Raw genomic sequence first — 20066 nt, 5'->3', positions numbered from 1 at the left:
GGTAAGGTTCACCCTGGACATAAAAAGACTGAAAACCATTCACACTCATATTAGAGCGAACCTTTAAGCCATTATTAAGTTGGCACTTTACACTTCATATCAGTACTGTATCTGAGGTCTGTTTTATAACATTGTGTTTTATTGTCAGGGTGTAATTATTAGTCATTTATTTTGCATCTTTACATCTACTATGACCACCAAGTTCATATTCTATCTTATCTATTAAGATGCATGTAGGCATCGGGAGGAACCCAGCGAACCCAGAGAAGCCATGCAAAAACAGGAAAAAGAAGCCCACTCCACACAGAAGGGCCTCAGTCTGGGGGCCTGGTGTTAACCCTTCACCACCATTAAGGCTGCAACTAATGACTATTTCAAGAGTCGACTCATCGTTGCAGCCCTACACACCATGCCACCTTTATTTTGTGATATTTATTAGACAAATGACATGTGAGCCGACGCCTTCCCTTTAACACATCTGATGTACAGATGAGATGCAGCAAACAATTACACACCAAACAAGCAGTCAAAGCATTGAGCCACAGCCCAGTTTAACCTGTGCTGTCTGCCTTCACAGTTACATCAATAAGGTGAAAACATGTAACGTGTGGTACTATTTACATATCAAATATTAATGAACTGGGGCTTCTTCACATTACAGAGTAAACTAACTAACTGATGTGACATGTTAAATCCTACTGACCGACCTAAATCCTACATGAAGCCACTTTTTTCACAGGAAATCTGTATAGATCATGTGACTCGGTGAATCGGTGAGATGAAATGTGCTGAACAATGAGACAGCGAAGGACAGAGCAGTGCAGTCCAGGTCAAGGCTGAGCCTGAAGTACCACTGAGTGTCATAGAAAAAATACAATGCATCTCAGGAGCCATTTTTCCTGTCTCAGGCGTCCTGGCATTGACACATTTCCCGGTATTTCATGGTTTTTAAGCCTGTGGGTATGAGTGTGCAGGTATTTGTTTTATAGTGTACTGTTGCTATTGGAACATGTGCAGAGAAACATACTGAGATCTAAGTCTTTTTTTCTGTTTCTTTTTTCCTGTTCTTCTCTTTGCTCCTCAGTTAAAGGTAAACTGATATGTTCTAGGACAGGGCTGTCAAACTCATGTTAGTTCAGGTTCCACATACAGCCAAATGCTGCGTTTCCACTATGAGGTATGGGCTCGACTCAACTCGGCCTCTTTGGGTTTCCATTACTAAAAAAGGACCTAGAATCAGGTACCCGGTACTAGTTTTTTGGTATCACCTCCGCCAAGGTTCCCAGACTGGGGAGCAGATACTAAAAGGTGATGTGTAAACACTGCAGACCACTGATTGGCCAGAGAGTTGTTTCAGTGACCCGCCGTTTCACAAAAAACAGATGCGGAAGTTTACAGTAAATATAACAGTAGGTTAATCCACATGATGACAGCCTGTAAAACTACACCATGGTCGAGGATATTCAGTCTTGGCCGACGAAAAATTCAGCATGAGCTTAACGGGACAACACGCAACGAGCGAGTTTATCAGCAACTCTCTGAGCAGACGACACGGAAGTAACACGCTGCATCGCTATGACGTCCAGGTACTGTAAAGTCGGTAGTATCCTGTAATGGAAACAGTCTCCCAGAATAGGACCTGGTACCAGAACTGAGTCGAGCTGGTTCCACGTAGTGGAAATGCGGCAAAAGTTGATCTCAAGCACCAGTAAATAGCATAATACCCTACGGATAAAAACTCCAATTTTCTCTGTTTGTTTTAAAAAGTGAAAGTGCAGGTTTACCATTATTATGTCTCAGTTTACCATTTACACATGTGCATTACAACTTATAGATCATAGTGGATTTACAAATACACAAAATGTTTAATAACAGGCAGAGCACTGTGAAAAGATAGTTTGTAATTGTAAACATTTTCATCATGTAATTTTACTCTTTGACACAAAAACAAAGAGAAAATTTTGGAGTTGACATCATTTATGTTATGTTATTATTTTACTTGTCCAATCCACTTGAGATTGAATGGGTCTGTATGTGGCCCCTGAACTAAAATGATCTTAACACCATTGACTATAATTTTTGCATTTCACAAATTCATCCCACGGGCCAGAATGGACCCTTTGGTGGGCCGGCTCTGAGCTCTGGGCCTCATGTTTGACACCCCTGTTCTAGGAGAAAGCATCAACACACAGCTAATGAAGGGTTAATGTGTATGTGTGAATGTGAGACAGCAGAAGTTCAGTGATGACACAGAACCATATTTGGGCTGTCGCACTGCTTTATCTCACAAAAAAAAGCAAAAACATCTAAAAACAATGATTACCAGTGTACTCTGGTGTGACTTTCGCTATATCAACAACTCAGCAAGTACGGTCTTGGTCAGAACCGTCCCAGAGAACGGACTTGTGAACTTTTCTCCCTGTCTCTGCTGTATTTTTGTCCTCAGCTCCATAATGTATTTCCCTCAAATCACCACAATGTCACTGATTTGATTTCAGTACATTGGTACTAGTATTTACATGTCATTTATTCATTTTGGATATTTTTCTTAACGCTAATACATTTGGTTGAATCCCATATCATGATAATAAAGGTGTATTTCGTGTTCTAACAATATATCACATCATTTCATTACGTTCATCTACTCAATTAAACATTTCTGAATTCAGTTTTCACAGAAGCTGCCGTAGCACTGGAGAGTAGCACCAACTGCAACTTGGGATATTTACCAGCCAAGTCTACATGAGTCACCAATCAACGCATCATTGGTTTAAGCTAACAGACAACAACAAAATCAGGGTATTCCATGTGTTCTTGGTTTACTTTCAATTGGAACAGTACTTGGGCCGCGACTGATGACGTTTCAGGAAAACAGAATGACAGACAAGAACGCATATTGAGAAACAGCATTTGTTGTTTTAACGTTTGTTTTAATGTTAGTTCAGGGTCAATCTATCACTATCAATAATTATCATACTAAGTATCTTATTCAGTCTTGTTCTGTCTCGTTCAGTCTGTCTCATTCAGTCTCATTCAGACTGTTTCATTCACTCTCATTTGTCTCTCTCGTTCAGTCTGTTTTATTCAGTCTCATTCAGTCTCATTCAGTCTGTTTCATTCAGTCTGTCTCATTCAGTCTGTTTCATTCAGTCTCATTGTGTCTGTCTCATTCAGTCTGTTTCATTCAGTCTGTCTCATTCAGTCTGTTTCATTCAGTCTCATTGTGTCTGTCTCATTCAGTCTGTCTCATTCAATCTCACTGTGTCTGTCTCATTCAGTCTCATTCTATCTGTCTCATTCAGTCTGTCTCATTCAGTCTGTTTCATTCACTCTCATTTGTCTGTCTCGTTCAGTCTGTTTTATTCAGTCTCATTCAGTCTGTTTCATTCTGTCTCATTCAGTCTGTTTCATTCAGTCTGTCTCATTCAGTCTGTTTCATTCAGTCTGTCTCATTCAGTCTGTTTCATTCAGTCTCATTGTGTCTGTCTCATTCAGTCTGTTTCATTCAGTCTGTCTCATTCAGTCTCACTGTGTCTGTCTCATTCTATCTGTCTCATTCAGTCTGTCTCATTCTATCTGTCTCATTCAGTCTGTCTCATTCTATCTGTCTCATTCAGTCTGTCTCATTCAGTCTCATTGTGTCTGTCTCACCTCTGTCCCAGCATATGGGGAAGGGGCTGCAGCCACTTGTTGCCATTGAACCACATTTCCGTCTGTCCTTGTGTCTGTCTCCACCAACAGCCGAGATGCAGTCTCCAGCTTCAGACACCAACATCACCCCCAGGAGTTTACACTGAACTCCTTTTGTATAAAAGTTACATTAATTAACACCAACTAAGACCCAGTAACGACTGCAGAACACTGTTGTACACATGCACTGTCTGCAATAGAAGTGTCCACCTTCTGTCAACAGCTTCATTTGACTGACATGAAGGCGTGAATCCTTAAAAGCTAGTTTTCCTGATGTCTTACTTAAATACCGATGTTGTTTTTCAATATGCAATAAAAATAAAACTGGTCCATCCAGTTAAAATATGAAACTTCCATCCTTCCCTTGTTGGTAATTCTTGTCTTCTGAGTCTTTTCCTGTTGTTCTCCACAGTTCTCCCAGGTCATCCAAGACAATGAAGACACAGAAAGAACCTGTTCCTCTTCCTCCACCTCTCTCTCTGTCCACTTCTCTCTCCGTCCACCTCTCTCTCTGTCCACTTCTCTCTGTCCACTTCTCTCTCCGTCCACCTCTCTCTCTGTCCACTTCTCTCTCTGTCCACTTCTCTTTGTCCACTTCTCTCTCTGTCCACTTCTCTCTCCGTCCACTTCTCTTTCTGTCCACTTCTCTATCTGTCCTCTCCACCTCCGTGACGGTGCCACCCTGTTTGTTTATGGGCCAGTTTCTGCCCCATGCCTGTGCTCCGTAGTTACACAGTTGCCGTGGTAAAGTGTAAAGCAATTGTTGCTCAGGAGAAGATTGTAGTTATTTCAATGTGGCAGCCCGCTGACAGTGAAAGAAAAGCTCTGACTTCAACAGTGTTGATTTGAGTGAAGAAAAAGAGGTAACTGTGGACAAGCTGGCGCAGAGTATGAGGCGAACAAAACAAACTAAACAGGTTATCATCTCTTTTTGGAATCAGAACTTGAACAAAAAAAAAAGAATGACAGAAAAACAAAAGGAATAGAAGGGAAGAGTAAATAGTGCAGAGGAAAAGAAGAGCACAACAGCACAACCCAAAGCTGAGTGGGGAATGACAAAGACTGAGAGGCAGGAGGAGTCGGATCTATGAATATGCTAATCCTGTTGAACAGAAACGCCTCCTCCTCCTACTGTTTATGGAGCTCACCTCAGTCAAACACATGGGTTTGTACCATGTTAACCCACAGGAGGAGAGGAGCCCCTCAGACTGACGGAACTATCATCAAGCCCATGTGGTACGGGCCACACATACATCCTCATACCACAGATCAACAACTTCAACAAACACTGAAAAACTAAATAGAAAAATAACACTGGAGACAGAATCAGCCTCACTTCCATTCCCCCGATGCTAATGTTTTGTGGTAAACAATAATGTGTCCTCACACAATAAAAGGAACATCGATAAACAGAGACTTAATGAATCATATTGTTATCCTCATATCATAATTGTCTAACTCATACACAAATAGACAAAAGTCTGTGGACACGTTGAATTCAGGTGTTTCTTTTCTAACAGGGGTCTGGGATACAAAACAAAAATGATTAATGTCAGAATATGGTTTTATATTATGGGATAAATATCATTACCTTGGTTAGTTTGGTTTAAATTGAGGGATTTTGGAAGCAAAGATAGAAGAGATGGTTTTTATATCATTTCTCTCAACGTTGGCTTTGTTTTTGTTTTATCCATGACTATGATGTTTTTAAATGTTCTGACTCAATTTTTTTTTTATATTTTTGGGAAGAAAAATCTCCCATTAAATTCTAAGCAAATATTGATGTTTCTAAACTATATGGACATAAATATTGGGACACATTATGTTTACAGCTGTCCCAATCCCAGATCCCTGTTAGAAAAGAAATGCCTGAATTCAATGTATCCACATACTTTTGTCCGTATAGTGGATGACTTAGGCAGATCTGCTATGAGGACAACAATATGTGAGGTCATGCAGTCTTTCATCCTTCTGTAAACCAAAATAAATAGAAAATCAAATTCCAACTGAAAGAACACATAAAAACAACAAGTATGTAAAATCTAATTGGTCTGGCAGGTGTCATACTATTTTCTTGTCTCTCTCCATGGGATCCAGAAGGTTAATCTTACAAGATAATCACCACTTTCACATGTGCTTTGCATGTCTGTCTAGTGTGCATGTACGTGTGTGTGCGTGTGTGTGTGTGTGTGTGTGTGTGTGTGTGTGTGTGTGTCTTTTTACACTGTAGGCTCCTTCAAATGGTGTTTTAAGGGTTAATGACCTGGTTTTAGGCTTAGAATCAGGGTTTGGGTTCAGCATTGTGTGTGTGTGTGTGTGTGTGTGTGTATTCTATTCACAGCCTTTTGTCAGAGCCGGATGTTACCATCAATGGGAAGAGCTCTTTTGGGCCTGGGCCAAAGTCTGTCTCCTGCTGCTTCATTTTCCATTTATGAACAGATAATACTTTAGCACAGGATGAAAACATTGGACATCTATAAATGCAAATAAATCTGACCAAGGCGCAGGTAAATGTTTGAAATGCAACCGCTACATTGATGCGTCTGTGCATATGTGAAAAAGTGAGAATACATGTGTATTACAAAGCAGCATTTCAGTTCATAAATGTAAATAGGATACTGGAAAACATGGGATAAAATTATAACTGGAAGGGTGAAAAAGCTCTGTGGATAACGTTACATTAGCATTCAAATATTTAGTCTAGGCAAGCGGTTTTGTTTCAGTCTGTTGGAGTCTGTCAGCACTGGAAGTGTTAGATTTGTTCACTTTAATGTTTGCTGCACTGTAAAATAGGATTGTTGTGTTAACATATTATTCTGTGTTAGAACAACAACTGATTCCTTGACTCATTATAACACAACAATACAAGTTAAAAGTGTCCCGAATCTTAACTTGAAAATCCTTGTCTAACTTAATAATTCTGTCAACTTAATTTCTGTGACAGTTCAGGAGGGTGGGTGGAGTGAAGTCCCTGCGTCATCACATTTTGGTGACATAATGTCCAAATGTGTCACGGACAATTGGCAGTTGCCTTTTCCAATCATAAACTTATCATTGCTCTTTTGCGCCCTGTTTTGAAGCTGGGAATATATTTTATAATGCACATTATACGTTTATTTTTAAAGAAAAGTGCCTCAACTGTATGAACTTTCATTGTTTGAAATTATGGAAGCATAAAAAGATTTAGAACTTTGCATTTTTTAACTGAAATTGCTGCAGCTAAACTGTTACAATAATAATCATCACTATTATTATCGTTATAATTACATTTTCAATTATGTCTTGGTTTAGCTTTTAAATGATAAGGTGAGATAGAGATCTATAAAGAAATGAAAAATATCTCGGAATAAAGGTAGAAAATCCATGGTTTGAGACCAGCACCAGCCAGTCAACCATACTGGTGTCTATATATTTAGATTTTTAATTCAACTGAATTAAATTTCTAAGTTCAAACGACTACCCCAAGAGTTCAACTAGCAAATCTGTGTCCAAAAAACAAAGACAGATGTAAACACAACAAGAGATATTTCATTGAAACATGATGTATGTTGGCAGAAGAGGTTGTGTTGGCTCATTTGACAAACATTTAAGGCAGCCCTTTCACTCATATTTTTAAGTTGAAACAACTCAATACATTTTACAGTGTGCTGTTGTAAAATCATAATGTCAGATTAAAACATGCTCAGGGTTCAGCAGGCATCAGATATGTCCCAGTGAATGTATCATCTAGTCAGAGGACATTAGTCAAACTGCTCATGTTTCCACATTACGCTGAATATAAATACAAGCCTGTGAGTAATTAAACATGTGTAAGTGTGAGTGTGTGTGCATGTGTGTGTGTGTGTGTGTGTGTGTGTGGTCTAATGGCCTGAGAAAACTCCAAAGTTTACACTATTACTGTTAAAAACAGCTTGACTACTGCTGCAGCATTTACAAACATTTAGTTTAGTGGTAGTTGTTTTGTTTTTTTTAACTGTTTTTTTTTTTACATTTGGGTCAGGTCCAGTGGTGACACGGTTATGTGTATCATGTTCAGTGGGCTCTACCTTTGTACATATATAACCTATATCAATGTGTGTTCCATATTTCAGTGGGTATCTGTAAGTACTTAAACATAGTAAGGATGATGATTGCATAAAATAACATTTTTGTCCAAAAATATTTTAAAATGTGCACAGTGACACGGTTTCAGTTAAATGTCGCTTATTTTGAGAAAGTGTACATCAAAGTGCTAAACATGCAATTCCCACAGGAAATTCACTTAAGTTTGCCTATGTGTTCAATAACATATGAAGCTACACTGATGTCAAAATTTTGGAAAATATATTGGAAACTTTTGGACTTACTGACACAGATTTAAAGTAACATGGTTTCAGTTCTTGATCCTATTACAGTGTGTCTAGAAAACAAGTCACATATTTTTAATACAAGTATTTATTCTACATTACAGTAATAAGCAAACAAATGAGTGCATACAGAATAGGATCAGAGAAACTTAGATTTTTCTCATAGATGTGCGTGGTCCCTTGACCTGATCCATTTGAAAATACACTGAACCTCGACATTGCAGCTTTTTGTAATTACGTAATTGAACATTCCAACATAATAATTATGTTTAACTGTGTAACCCTAGTTTGAAACTAAATACAAATGACTGCTGTAATAAAAACGTATAAAACTATGAGAAGAAAACTAATTAGTGTTCATTCCAACTAGTGTGAGCGGTGTTTTCTATTTTTTACTCACCTGTGTAGTAGGCAATCCTGGAAATATCTAAAAGAAAAGCATAGAAATTATACAGTTAGATGGGTTGTTCAGATACAACGCAAAGCAAAAGGAAAACATAAGATCATAAAAAACATGTTCAACTGAAACTAACATTGCCATATCATGTCTAATTTTTAATTATCAAAAAATGTATCAATGGAGATCAGCGTCTGGTCTACAGTTATCACTAATTACATAAAATTCAACACAATACTAGTTTTAAAAAAATTATCAATATTCCATTCTGACATGATGTACCCAGGTTGAGGCGGTTTAAATGAACGGAATCATAAAAAACCCAAAGAATAGTAACAACGACTAAAGCTTAGGAGATGAGAGCTGTAACTGTGACTGTGGTTCAGGGTGATTAAACTTGTTGATGTCATTTGGAGGCAAATGTACAAGATGATGTGGAGGATGAACACACTGATTATTTGTTTTTTTTATGCCACTCACATAATCCTGTCACTATTATTACAAATACTGCAAGTACATGCAATAATCAGGATTGTCCTATATTGTAAAAGGGAAGTGGATTCTGTGTGTGTGTCTCGGGCATCACACTAACTCCGTACACAGCTGACTGCTGCAGTTTGTCAAACTTATGGATTTTTGGTCAATGAACAGACTAGTGAAAACGGCAAGTTGACAGGACCAATATTTTGGGACATATTAGTAATTTTGGAATACAATGGCCTCCCAATGGTCAATCACATTGAACCTACGGATGTAACGATTACCTGTATAACAATAAACCGCAGTAAAATTTATGACGGTTAGTATTACCATTTAAATTGTAATTATCATGAAAACTGTGTTTGATTACCACACTTTGAAAATCATGGTAATACTGCTCATTTCCTGGACCCAGTTCAAGTGCACATATATACACATATATGCACATATCTATCTATCAATCTGTATCTATCTATCTATCTATCTATCTATCGATAGATAGATAGATATAGAGAGAGAGAGATCTAGATAAATAGAGAGAGAAAAAGAGAGAGAGAGAGAGAGAGAGAGAGAAAGAGAGAGAGAGTATGTGTGAAACTGTGAATGATTAGATCTGGAAATGGTCAAACAAGCTCCACTATGACCTGTCCAAATACGTACTTTTTTCCCCACTCAAAAAAACACTCATGAATCGATAGGAGACTTGATAAGGAATTGGTCTGGTAAGCAGAATCAACAATGGCATCGATACTGATCAAATCCTATCAATTCCCATCCCTAGTGTTGTTATCTGTTAAGTCCATAAGGTGTCGTCTTTAGTGCACATTTGTGTGTTTGATGTTTACATGTTAATATTTGAACGTTTCTCCAACAGAGAGTACATTGTGTGTGTTATTTTATTTGTTTTTTTCAAAATACAACTTGGTTAAATTATTTCAGTGTGTGTATAACTACTTAATTTTGAGCACATTTCAAAAATACCATGACAATAATGCTAACCATGATAATTTTGGTCACAATAACCGTGATATGAAATTTTCATATCGTTATATCCATAGTTGAACCTTTTCTAAATGACAACTAACTCATTATAAAAAACTAATATTAGCTAGTTGTTGAACCCATCTCATCTGTGTTGGCAGCGGCAGGTCTCCTCCTACTGTATAAATGGTTACGTCATATATATCATATAGTATATCACAGGTCCCAAACTCCCACAGGAAGAGAACCTTCCTGGATATGGAACACCCGCTTAGAGCACTTACTCTGTTAAGTGTGTGCAGGAAGAGGTCAGAGTAACACCTATGTACACACAAATGCACAACAGTGGCTAAAGTGACAGCAATGATGTCAACAAAGATGCAAGAAGAAACCCCAGACGCCAAAGGGAAATGTTAGCAAAGTGACTCAGAGTGTGTATGTTATCGACAACACTAGTAATATGAAACCAGTGCACATCAATGTGTGTGTGTGTGCAGATGTTTTAGTGGAGTACAGGGGGTCAAATACTGACATCCTCAGGTGAGGTTCCATTCAAATGTGTCAACCAACATTTCACAAAATCTGTCAAAGAAAATACACAACTCCATGTTTTTAATCCACTGTCAAACATTATTAAAAGAAGGTCCATCTCCACCATCATCATCCACAGATGGAGTCATTCATAAAACTACACTACTTGAACTGATGACAAAGGGTGACAACCATCAGGTATTGGGACAAAAAAACTGGTGCTGGATTTTCCAAACCACAGGTAATATTCTTCAAAGCCTTTGTCCTTAATTTTTTGAGGCCCTTCACACAGTGACATTTTCTGTTTGTTTCTTGTATAAATTCAGTGAACATTACAGTCTCCTTTCCTGGTCCACCCATGCACACACATACAGAATTATTTACCAAGACTGATATTTCACTAATTAACATTTACCTTTCATCAATCTACCAACTTTCCACTTAGGTTTTTTTTCTTTTATCTTTTTTTATTGAAAATCTGAGTAAAAAATCCATTCTGAGAAAGACTAAAAGTCCTCAACAGGACAGTGCAGTTTTATCACATTACACTTGTAAGTTTGGCCATCACACAGATATGGTCTGATGAAATAGATGATGATCATTAAAAAGATCAGCTTTCATTCTGCCAACAATCAAACTGGATGAGGAGGAAAAAATAGAGGTGTTTGTTTTCCTACAAAAGAATAAAATGTCTGCTAAATTAAGCAGAGCACGGAAATCAGCTATTTCGCCTTGTTCCTTTGTGTGTGTGTGTGTGTGTGTGTGTGTGTGTGTGTGTGTGCGTGCGTGCGTGCGTGTGTGTGCGTGTCCTTCCGGACATAGGGGGCACCGAAGTGTACAGGATTACAACACCACCATCCCTTAGGCAGTGAATACACCTGGCAGACAGACACACACACACACACAGAAAATATATGATTAGGACATGGGTTTTAGTGCAGCTGTTGTTTTGAAAGTGACCTAGACTGTGTGCAAACATATAAATAACCTAAACATATCCAAAATAAATGTCAAAGTTAAATCAATAAATGTTGAGCTGAACATCAAAGTGTAAAATATGGATTCAGAATATTTTACATTTTTCTATAAAAATCTAAACCCAGTGAAAATAACATACAAAAAACTTAAAAAGAAAATCTGATAAAATAAGTCACAGGGAAAAAAAAGTAACCTTCAGATTTGGCTGAAGTCATTTGATTGGATTGTTCCGTCATTCCCAGTTTAGGTCTAATATAACCCACCTCTGCTGATACCCATTCATCATCCTGTCCCTGTTACAAAAAGAGGCTTCATTTGGACTAAATTCAGACTATTTACTCTTCTGAGCCTTTATTTGTGCACACTGTTGTGGATGTGGATGTAATATGTTAAAACAGGAGCACATGTGCCATGATTCATATTCACATGAACATAAACACTGAGCAATTATTCACAACCTGTCTAAACCGCAACCCCATACACACACAGAAACACACACAGGGATGGAAAGTAGTCGCACGAATGCAACATAATAAGGTCACGTAAATGCATGACTGCTCATATGAATTTATCAGCAGAAGCACACACCCTGTAACACACACATTCACTTGTGTGTGTGTGTAACACAGGTGCACTGATAAAGCCAACCAGATTAATGTATCACACTCAAACCACACACACCATGTACCCTGAAAGACAACAGATGTATGAAGCACTAAGAGAGGTCATCTTTAAAATGAGTAAAATAAAGTACAATACATCTGATGTGTCCCAGTCCCAGTGTGTGCATATGAATAGGATTTACCCTTGTTTAATACACTTCAAAACATTTTTAGTGTGGAGGGAAAATCAAATAGAACATCTACTACTGAAAACCAAATGCAAGTTAACATTTCTTTGATTTAGCATGAGAGTAAACACAAGGGAGCTGATTTACAAGGACAAAAATAAGTGCTTCATTTTAACTGGCCAATGAAAGGAATTCATTCATAAGTCTGAGCTGTGCTCTTTAAGATAAGTGTATCTCAGCTGAAAATCTCTAATGCTCACAGTTAATCCACTACACAAACTGTTATTTCAACCAGCACTTTAAATGCTTTCAAACATGAAGGGCCAGGATCTTGATGTAGTGTGGGGATGTGGAAATTGGAAAAACATTTAAAAATTAAGCCAAAATCCAGGGGAACTTCTATGACATCCACAGACTGGTTCTGGTATCAGAAAGAAAAATGGAAAAGTGACCCGTGGGTCAGTTTTCTATTATAGAATTCTGATCCCCCATAATGGAAAAGTGACACACACCCAATAAATCACCAAATTTGTAAAAAAAAAAAAAAAAAAAAAAAAAAGTTTATTTAAGCAATAAATGAACACAAAACATTTTAAAAAAAAAAACACACAAAAATGTACAAACACATGATATTACATACACTGGTACAATGTTCAATGTACAATTCCATATAGAAAAGTGATCCAGGGTTCAGATTTCCATGGAGGTCACTTTTCTATCTGACACCGGCCCATATGACTGATGTAGGGCTGCAACTAACAATGATTTTAATAATCAATTAATCTGTATATTAGTTTAATCGATTCATCAGATAAACACAAAAGACTCATTTCTCAAAGATCAGTATTTAAACCCAAAACAACATAGGCTGCAGAAAAGTCACTAACGATTACATTCCTACAATGGCTTTGGGTGTAGTAGCAATTGTGAGCCCAATGAAAGGTAAACATTATGCGCTCTTCATAAAACAAAATATCTGTAAATTTGTCATCAGAGCGGTGTGGGAGGGGTTGTATACGTGGGGGTGTGTTCCATAAGTGCCGCAACTACCGTAAGTGGTGCGAAACCAAAAGTCACACTTAACTTTGGACATCTGACTACCAGTTTCTATGCCTCTCTTTAATTCCAGAGCTTACATGAAATTTTCACAACTTCTAACCTATATCCACTGGGCCCCCTGGGAATGCATGAATTTGTCATGTTTACTATTCCTTTACAGTGGCCCAGGTTAGCGAGCACTAGCCTGCTACCTAGACCTGTCATGGCTAGAGACTAGCAAGCTATAGTCTTCAATCAGCTCCGGTTATCTGGTTAGCGTTATAGAGCTCAAGACCCAACAAATCGACCACCGAATCTGTTGCCAACTCTTTTAAGAATCGATTTGAATCAATTTAATTAATTTGTTGTTGCAGCATTAGTCTGATGGATGTGGGGAACATGGTAGATCATTACAGCTGCCAATCATATGTATTTCACCATTGAGTAGCTTATTAAAAATACTGATCTGGTAGACGACAATATGAAAAGGAATCAGTCTCATGAAACCTACATAAAAAGACCAATATCTCTCTTTGGAAAAACTTATCCCATTACTTACTTTTGAAGTTTTAGTTTGGCCAAAGTCTCACAGAATAATAAAGGAGGAGGAGGGATTTATGAGCTCTACTGCAACCAGCCTCTTTCTCACTGTCCAACTGCTTTTAGGATTTCTTTTTACTATTGATTAATCTGCATGTTGATCAAATATATTATTAAACACAACACAACAAAATTTCAAAAAAGCAAAACCTAGTGCATATGATTTCCCTATCAATGGTGATGTATTTAAAATGGCTTTTCATATTAAACCAGTCAGTCAAAATGTAAAGATCGCTCTACATTTTTGTTTGAGAAAAGACTCATGCTTACATTTTTACTTACATAAAAGAGGGGTCTGAGAATATTGGGTCTTGTCGGAATGTTACGATGCACTGTGTGAAGTGAGGCTGGGAGCTGTGTATGCACGACTTTAGCAAATTTACATCAATTATGAACAAAGAGCAAAATATTAAACCATGGTGAAATATAGATGATCTAACCTAGAAACTAAATGCTGCAGGGAAGATTGTCACTTTACGCCTACATGTTCATACAACACACACTTATGTAAATGTGCACACACACAACATACAACAGAACACAAAAACACACACTAACCCCTACACACAGAGCCACTTCAATTACACTCAACACAATCACGAGGATGCACACTAGTGCTCCAATGCAATCCACCAACCCAGAAATCTGACACACATTTTATCATGTATTCACCACACAAACATAAACACAAACACACAAGTGTACACCAGCAGCACAACACAAACCCATGGACATACAGGCAACTCTAAACTCTTCAACACATGACACATAAGGTTTATAGGGCACCATCATCACCACCATCATCATCAATATTCTTCTTCCCCACCACCATCATTATCACCATCATCTTCCCCACCACCCCCACAATCATCATCACCACCACCAACATCATCATCACCACCATCACTACCATCATCTTCACCACCATCATCACCACCACCATCACTACCATCATCATCACCACCACCAGCATCATCATCTTCACCACCATCATCATCATCACCACCATCACTACCATCATCTTCACCACCAACATCATCTTCACCACCATCATCTTCACCACCATCATCATCACCACCATCATCTTCACCACCATCATCTTCACCACTATCATCATCACCACCACCATCATCTTCACCACCATCATCTTCACCACTATCATCATCACCACCACCATCATCTTCACCATCATCATCACCACCAGCATCATCACCACCAGCATCACTACCATCATCTTCACCACCACCATCACTACCATCACCACCATCATCATCACCACCATCATCATCACCACCAGCATCATCATCACCACCATCTTCACCACCATCATCTTCACCACCACCATCACCATCACTACCATCATCATCATCATCACCACCACCACCATCATCTTCACCACCATCATCATCACCATCATCTTCACCACCAGCATCATCACCACTATCATCATCACCACCACCAACATCTTCACCATCATCATCACCACCAGCATCATCACCACCAGCATCATCGTCACCATCATCATCATCACCACGACCATCATCTTCACCACCATCATCATCACCACCAGCATCATCATCACCACCATCACTACCATCATCATCACCACCACCATCATTATCACCACCACCATCATCTTCACCATCATCATCATCACCACAATGATCATCTTCACCACCACCACCATCATCACCACCACCACCACCATCATCATCATCACCACCAGCATCATCATCACCACCAGCATCATCATCATCACCACCACCACCATCATCATCACCATCACCACCCCCATCATCTTCACCACCAGCACCATCATCACCACCACCACCACCACCACCATCACTACCATCATCATCACCACCACCACCATCATCACAACCATCACCACCACCACCATCATCACAACCATCACCACCACCACCACCACCATCATCATCATCACAACCATCATCATCATCATCAGTGCCACGATTTCAACTACTACTATTAGAAAAACCAATTTAATTTGATTTTTAAAGGACAGCTTTTCCATTGAAGTACTTTTAGCTCACACAAGGATAACAGCATCTCCAAACTAAATCTTAACAATATTTACAAGTGCATTCAAATTGCACACACACACACACACACACACACACACACACACACACACACACACACACACACATACACACACACAAAGAGTTCCTCCTTGGATACAGTTTTCAAACATATGTTGTTAACACTTTCAATACACACAAATACATATGCACAAATATGTTTCTGCAGTCCACAGACAGTATAAGATCAAACCCTTACCATGGTATAGTCCTTCCATTTAAAGTCCACAAGGCAAGACAGGACCGTGACGTTCCCTGATAGAGTAACTTGTTAAAGTCAAACTTCCAGGGTCTGTGGTCTTTGGTTTGGTTCTGTGGTGGACTATCCACGTTTCAGTAATGATGTCAGCGTAAGCTTACAACCCAACCACCTCCTCCCTCTACTAATACTACTACTACTACAACTACTACTACTACACTCAGACACTGAAGAGCATGAGTGGGAGTGGAGTAGAGGGAAAAAAGAGAGAGGGAGAGAGAGAGAGAGAGAGAGAGAGAGAGAGAGCGAGAGGGAGAGAGAGCGCGACATGGAGAGAGAGAGGGAGAGATTATAGGGATAAGACCGTGAAATGGGGGAAGGAGTCAGAGAAAAGGAGGGAGGATGGGGGTGTCTTTGTCTCCCAGGAGACCAGTGGAGGGGGGGTGGGGGGGTACATACACACACACACACACACACACACACACACAAGAGAGGAGTGATGGAAAGAGTAAACGAAAAGATACAGGGGTAGAAAAAAAGAAGAAAACTATGAACAGAGGCATTAAATAAATGCCGAGAGGAGTGTGTAACTTATCTAAACATTGTTTTGCCTTTGGCTGCTCTGTATCTGTGGGATAGATGTAGACCTAGGACTATACACACTTCTAGAACTGCAGCAATCGGTTCATTTTATAATTGATTATTTTCTTCGATTTCATTTAATGATTATTTGAATGGGTGAAATAAAATAGTAAAAATGTGAAACAGACATGTCTGAAAATGACAAACAACTTGTCGTCTATTCCAGAACCAACTGAAACAATAACCACAAAAAGTATAAAAGTAAAAGGATATATATAAAAATATCTACATAGAAGTAATAACAACAGTATAAAAGTATATATAAAAATTTGTCTATAGAAATAACAGTATAAAAAATATACATAAAAATATGTATATAGAAATAACAGCAATAACAATAGTATACAAGTATATAAAAAACGATACCAAGTTTTGATTCAGTAAAATTGCAATTGGATAATTTTTAAAAATCAATTCAAGACAATGAATTCATTAATCATTTCAGCTCTACACACTTTATAGTCATGAGCCAAAGTTGTCATCTCATGTATGGTGAAAACATTCACATCCTCTTATTGAGGTGGTGAACCTAAAATATCAGCCTTTCAGACCTTCTCAGTCCTTCTCCACATCCTTGCCTGATGAATTCATGTGCAAACATCACCCTCTAGTGGTTTCTTCTGTTGCCCTGCTCGTTTTCATGCTATAACAGTGTAAAGCATAATAGAAAGAACACCTTTCTTTTTAAATCACTGTGTATTTTATACATTTTTCAAGTATTAGAGTTGGGTGTTGGGTTTAGTCACAAGACTGGGCTGATCTGGGCTCGGTTCGGGAAGGCGGGGATAAACGTCCTGCCCACTCAAATTAAAGTTTCCGCAGGTAGTGAAAAGCTGCACAACAGTAGGAGGCTTAGAGGACTTAGTAAAGCGTCTATAAGTTTCACTTTCCCTCTGCGCTTGTACTCATTCTGAGGTCCGGTTGTGATGCACGAGTCTGGTTTTTGTCAACCCACGGGGCTTTTGTGGAATTATTTTACCCAACCCAACCCGCCCCACAAAATAAACTGACATTCTTTTGACCCACCCAAACCCGACCCGTGAGTAACCCACTTCACATCACTAACACACGGCACCGAACGCACCCCCATATAATACCTGGACGGACCTGTTCATAGACACACTACAGCAGTGGCAAACATTTCTAATTGGTTCTAATTTCTCCCACAGTCTGAATTTGGAAAGTGCAAAAATTATACTGAAGTTATTCAGCGTCAAAGGTGTCAAACTTGTTTTACTTCAGGTTCCACATTCAGCCCAATTGTGATCTCAAGTAAAATAATAGCATAATAACCTATAAATAATGACTCCAAATTTAAATCAAAATTTCACTGTTAAAAGTCCATATCGGATCGGTATCGGCAAAAAATAATCCCCCCTAAAAATCGGGTCAGAAGCAAAAAAATCCAGATCGGGACATCACGAATTGCAACCCCACATGGAGTCACCTTGAATTCAAATGAGGTCACCTGAAATTTCAAGTAACTGATAAAAATAAAAATTACTAATAAAAAATATTTTTAATGATTCAACATATATTTCAGTATAATTAAAACACCACACACTTTTCCTTATAAAAATCAAGTTCAAATAAAATGCAGGATATAATATCTGAGAGAGCATATCTTCATTGACCCAATCATGTGACCTCATGTATTACAACGCTTCAACCTGCCTGGACACAGTCGCAGTAAGAAAACCAGACCCAACAGAGAATGGACAGATTTCTTTGCCCACCTGGCCCTGCTAAGACATCTCCAAGAGAAACTAGATAAATGAGATAACTTTCTTGTGATCTGGCGCTATATAAATAAAATTTGATTGATTGAGTGATTTAATTGGTTTTCCCCTGTAAGTCGCTTTGGAAAAAAGCGTCTGCCAAATGCGTAAACATAAACATAAACATAAACAGAAACTGAGAAGCACACACCAAAAAGGTGCATTATGTACATTATATAGCCTAAATGTCTTCTAAAATTAACGTTCATTGGCAACATAGCATAGCAACCTTTTACATGATCAAAAATAAATTAATTCTACCAGAAAAAAAAAGTCCCTGTTTTGAATGTTTGGGGTCGCCAGAAATTTGTGATGTTAAAATGGGGTCACGAGCCAAAAAAGGTTGGAACCCACTGGGTTAGCCTCTCTGATTAGCGGTTTCTTAAGGCTACACAGCTGTTCACTCCCAATCCCTTGAATTCCCTTCACATGGTGCATGTGGAAATGCTCTTACATTCACTATTAAACACAGCCCTGAATTCTACTGTTGTTTTTCTTCCATTTGGTTTCACCAAATCTTTAAGTGATTGCCGATCATGATCAATCAGGATTTTTTTCCCAGCATTTTTCTTCTTGGAAGACGATGGTTCCTCACTATCCTTCCAGTTTTTAATAATTCGTTGGACAGTTCTTAACCCAATTTTAGTAGTTTCTGCAAAATCCTTAGATGTTTTCTCTGCTTGATGCCAAGACCACGGGATGTGTCTTTGGCATGGTTGTTTAAGAAATGAGAAGCTACTCATTGCATCAGCTGGGGTTAAATAACTTGTTTCCATGCAGTTAATTATCCAATAGGAAGCTCCTACCTATTTGCTTAGTTAAATCCAGGTGGAGACTTTTTTTTTTGGCCAAGCAGTGTATTTGAGCCAAAAACCTCACAACAGCGTCCTGATCTGTCAAACAGCACAGATGAGTCAGGTTAAATTGTTCAAAGCTGTGTTATTCAGTCCTTGTACAGTTTTTACTGCCTACATCTGTGGTAATGCATAATATACTGGGCATACCGACTGATAAACTGATTCAATGACTGATGAAATTATTCACAGTTTAAGTGTCTTGCTAATCCTAGCATCCCCTTCAAGTTACTAAAGTGTTAAATGTACAGTTTACCAGACGTGTCCAGCTAATGTTCAGCCCTCCTGTTGTGATCAGCAATATACTGTGGACAAGGTGTCTGAGACATATCCTGAGATGTTATAATAGTCGGAGGAGCTTGAAAAACGTGGCGTCTCAGGAAGAGACAGTAATGGTCTGTAGCAGAAAGAGCTTTTGGAATATAATAGCAACATCCTGCCAGTAAAGTTAAACTAAAAAAGCTTGATTTATTTTCACTGAGGTATAAAATACTCTATATACTCAAAGGTAGACAAACTACATTATGTCAGTTTACTATGACTTCTTTCTTTTATGTTTCTGTTTTCGTCGTCCTCCTCCAACCTCTTTCTTTCTGTGCTGATATGACAAAGCCCCACAATGACGTCTTTGTGCCTCCCTGTGTGACTCACTGCAGTGTA

At 38.5% G+C, this 20066-nt stretch overlaps 1 protein-coding gene across 1 annotated transcript in view; it reads right to left on the bottom strand.

Annotated features, from left to right (window-relative positions):
• Nucleotides 1-16312, bottom strand: part of LOC115427994 (focal adhesion kinase 1-like) — a 52249-nt gene extending 35937 nt beyond the window's left edge. Inside the window, 2 exon segments of the mRNA XM_030146762.1 lie at nt 8437-8463; nt 16133-16312. Of these exon segments, the coding sequence (XP_030002622.1) occupies nt 8437-8463; nt 16133-16151 (46 nt within the window). The 5' untranslated portion in view covers nt 16152-16312.
• Nucleotides 16313-20066: the final 3754 nt, after the last annotated feature.

Source organism: Sphaeramia orbicularis, chromosome 11 (assembly GCF_902148855.1).
Source record: "Sphaeramia orbicularis chromosome 11, fSphaOr1.1, whole genome shotgun sequence".
NCBI lineage: Eukaryota > Metazoa > Chordata > Actinopteri > Kurtiformes > Apogonidae > Sphaeramia > Sphaeramia orbicularis.
Note: the sequence above shows the minus strand (reverse complement) of the source record. Positions and strands in the feature narration are given on the sequence as shown.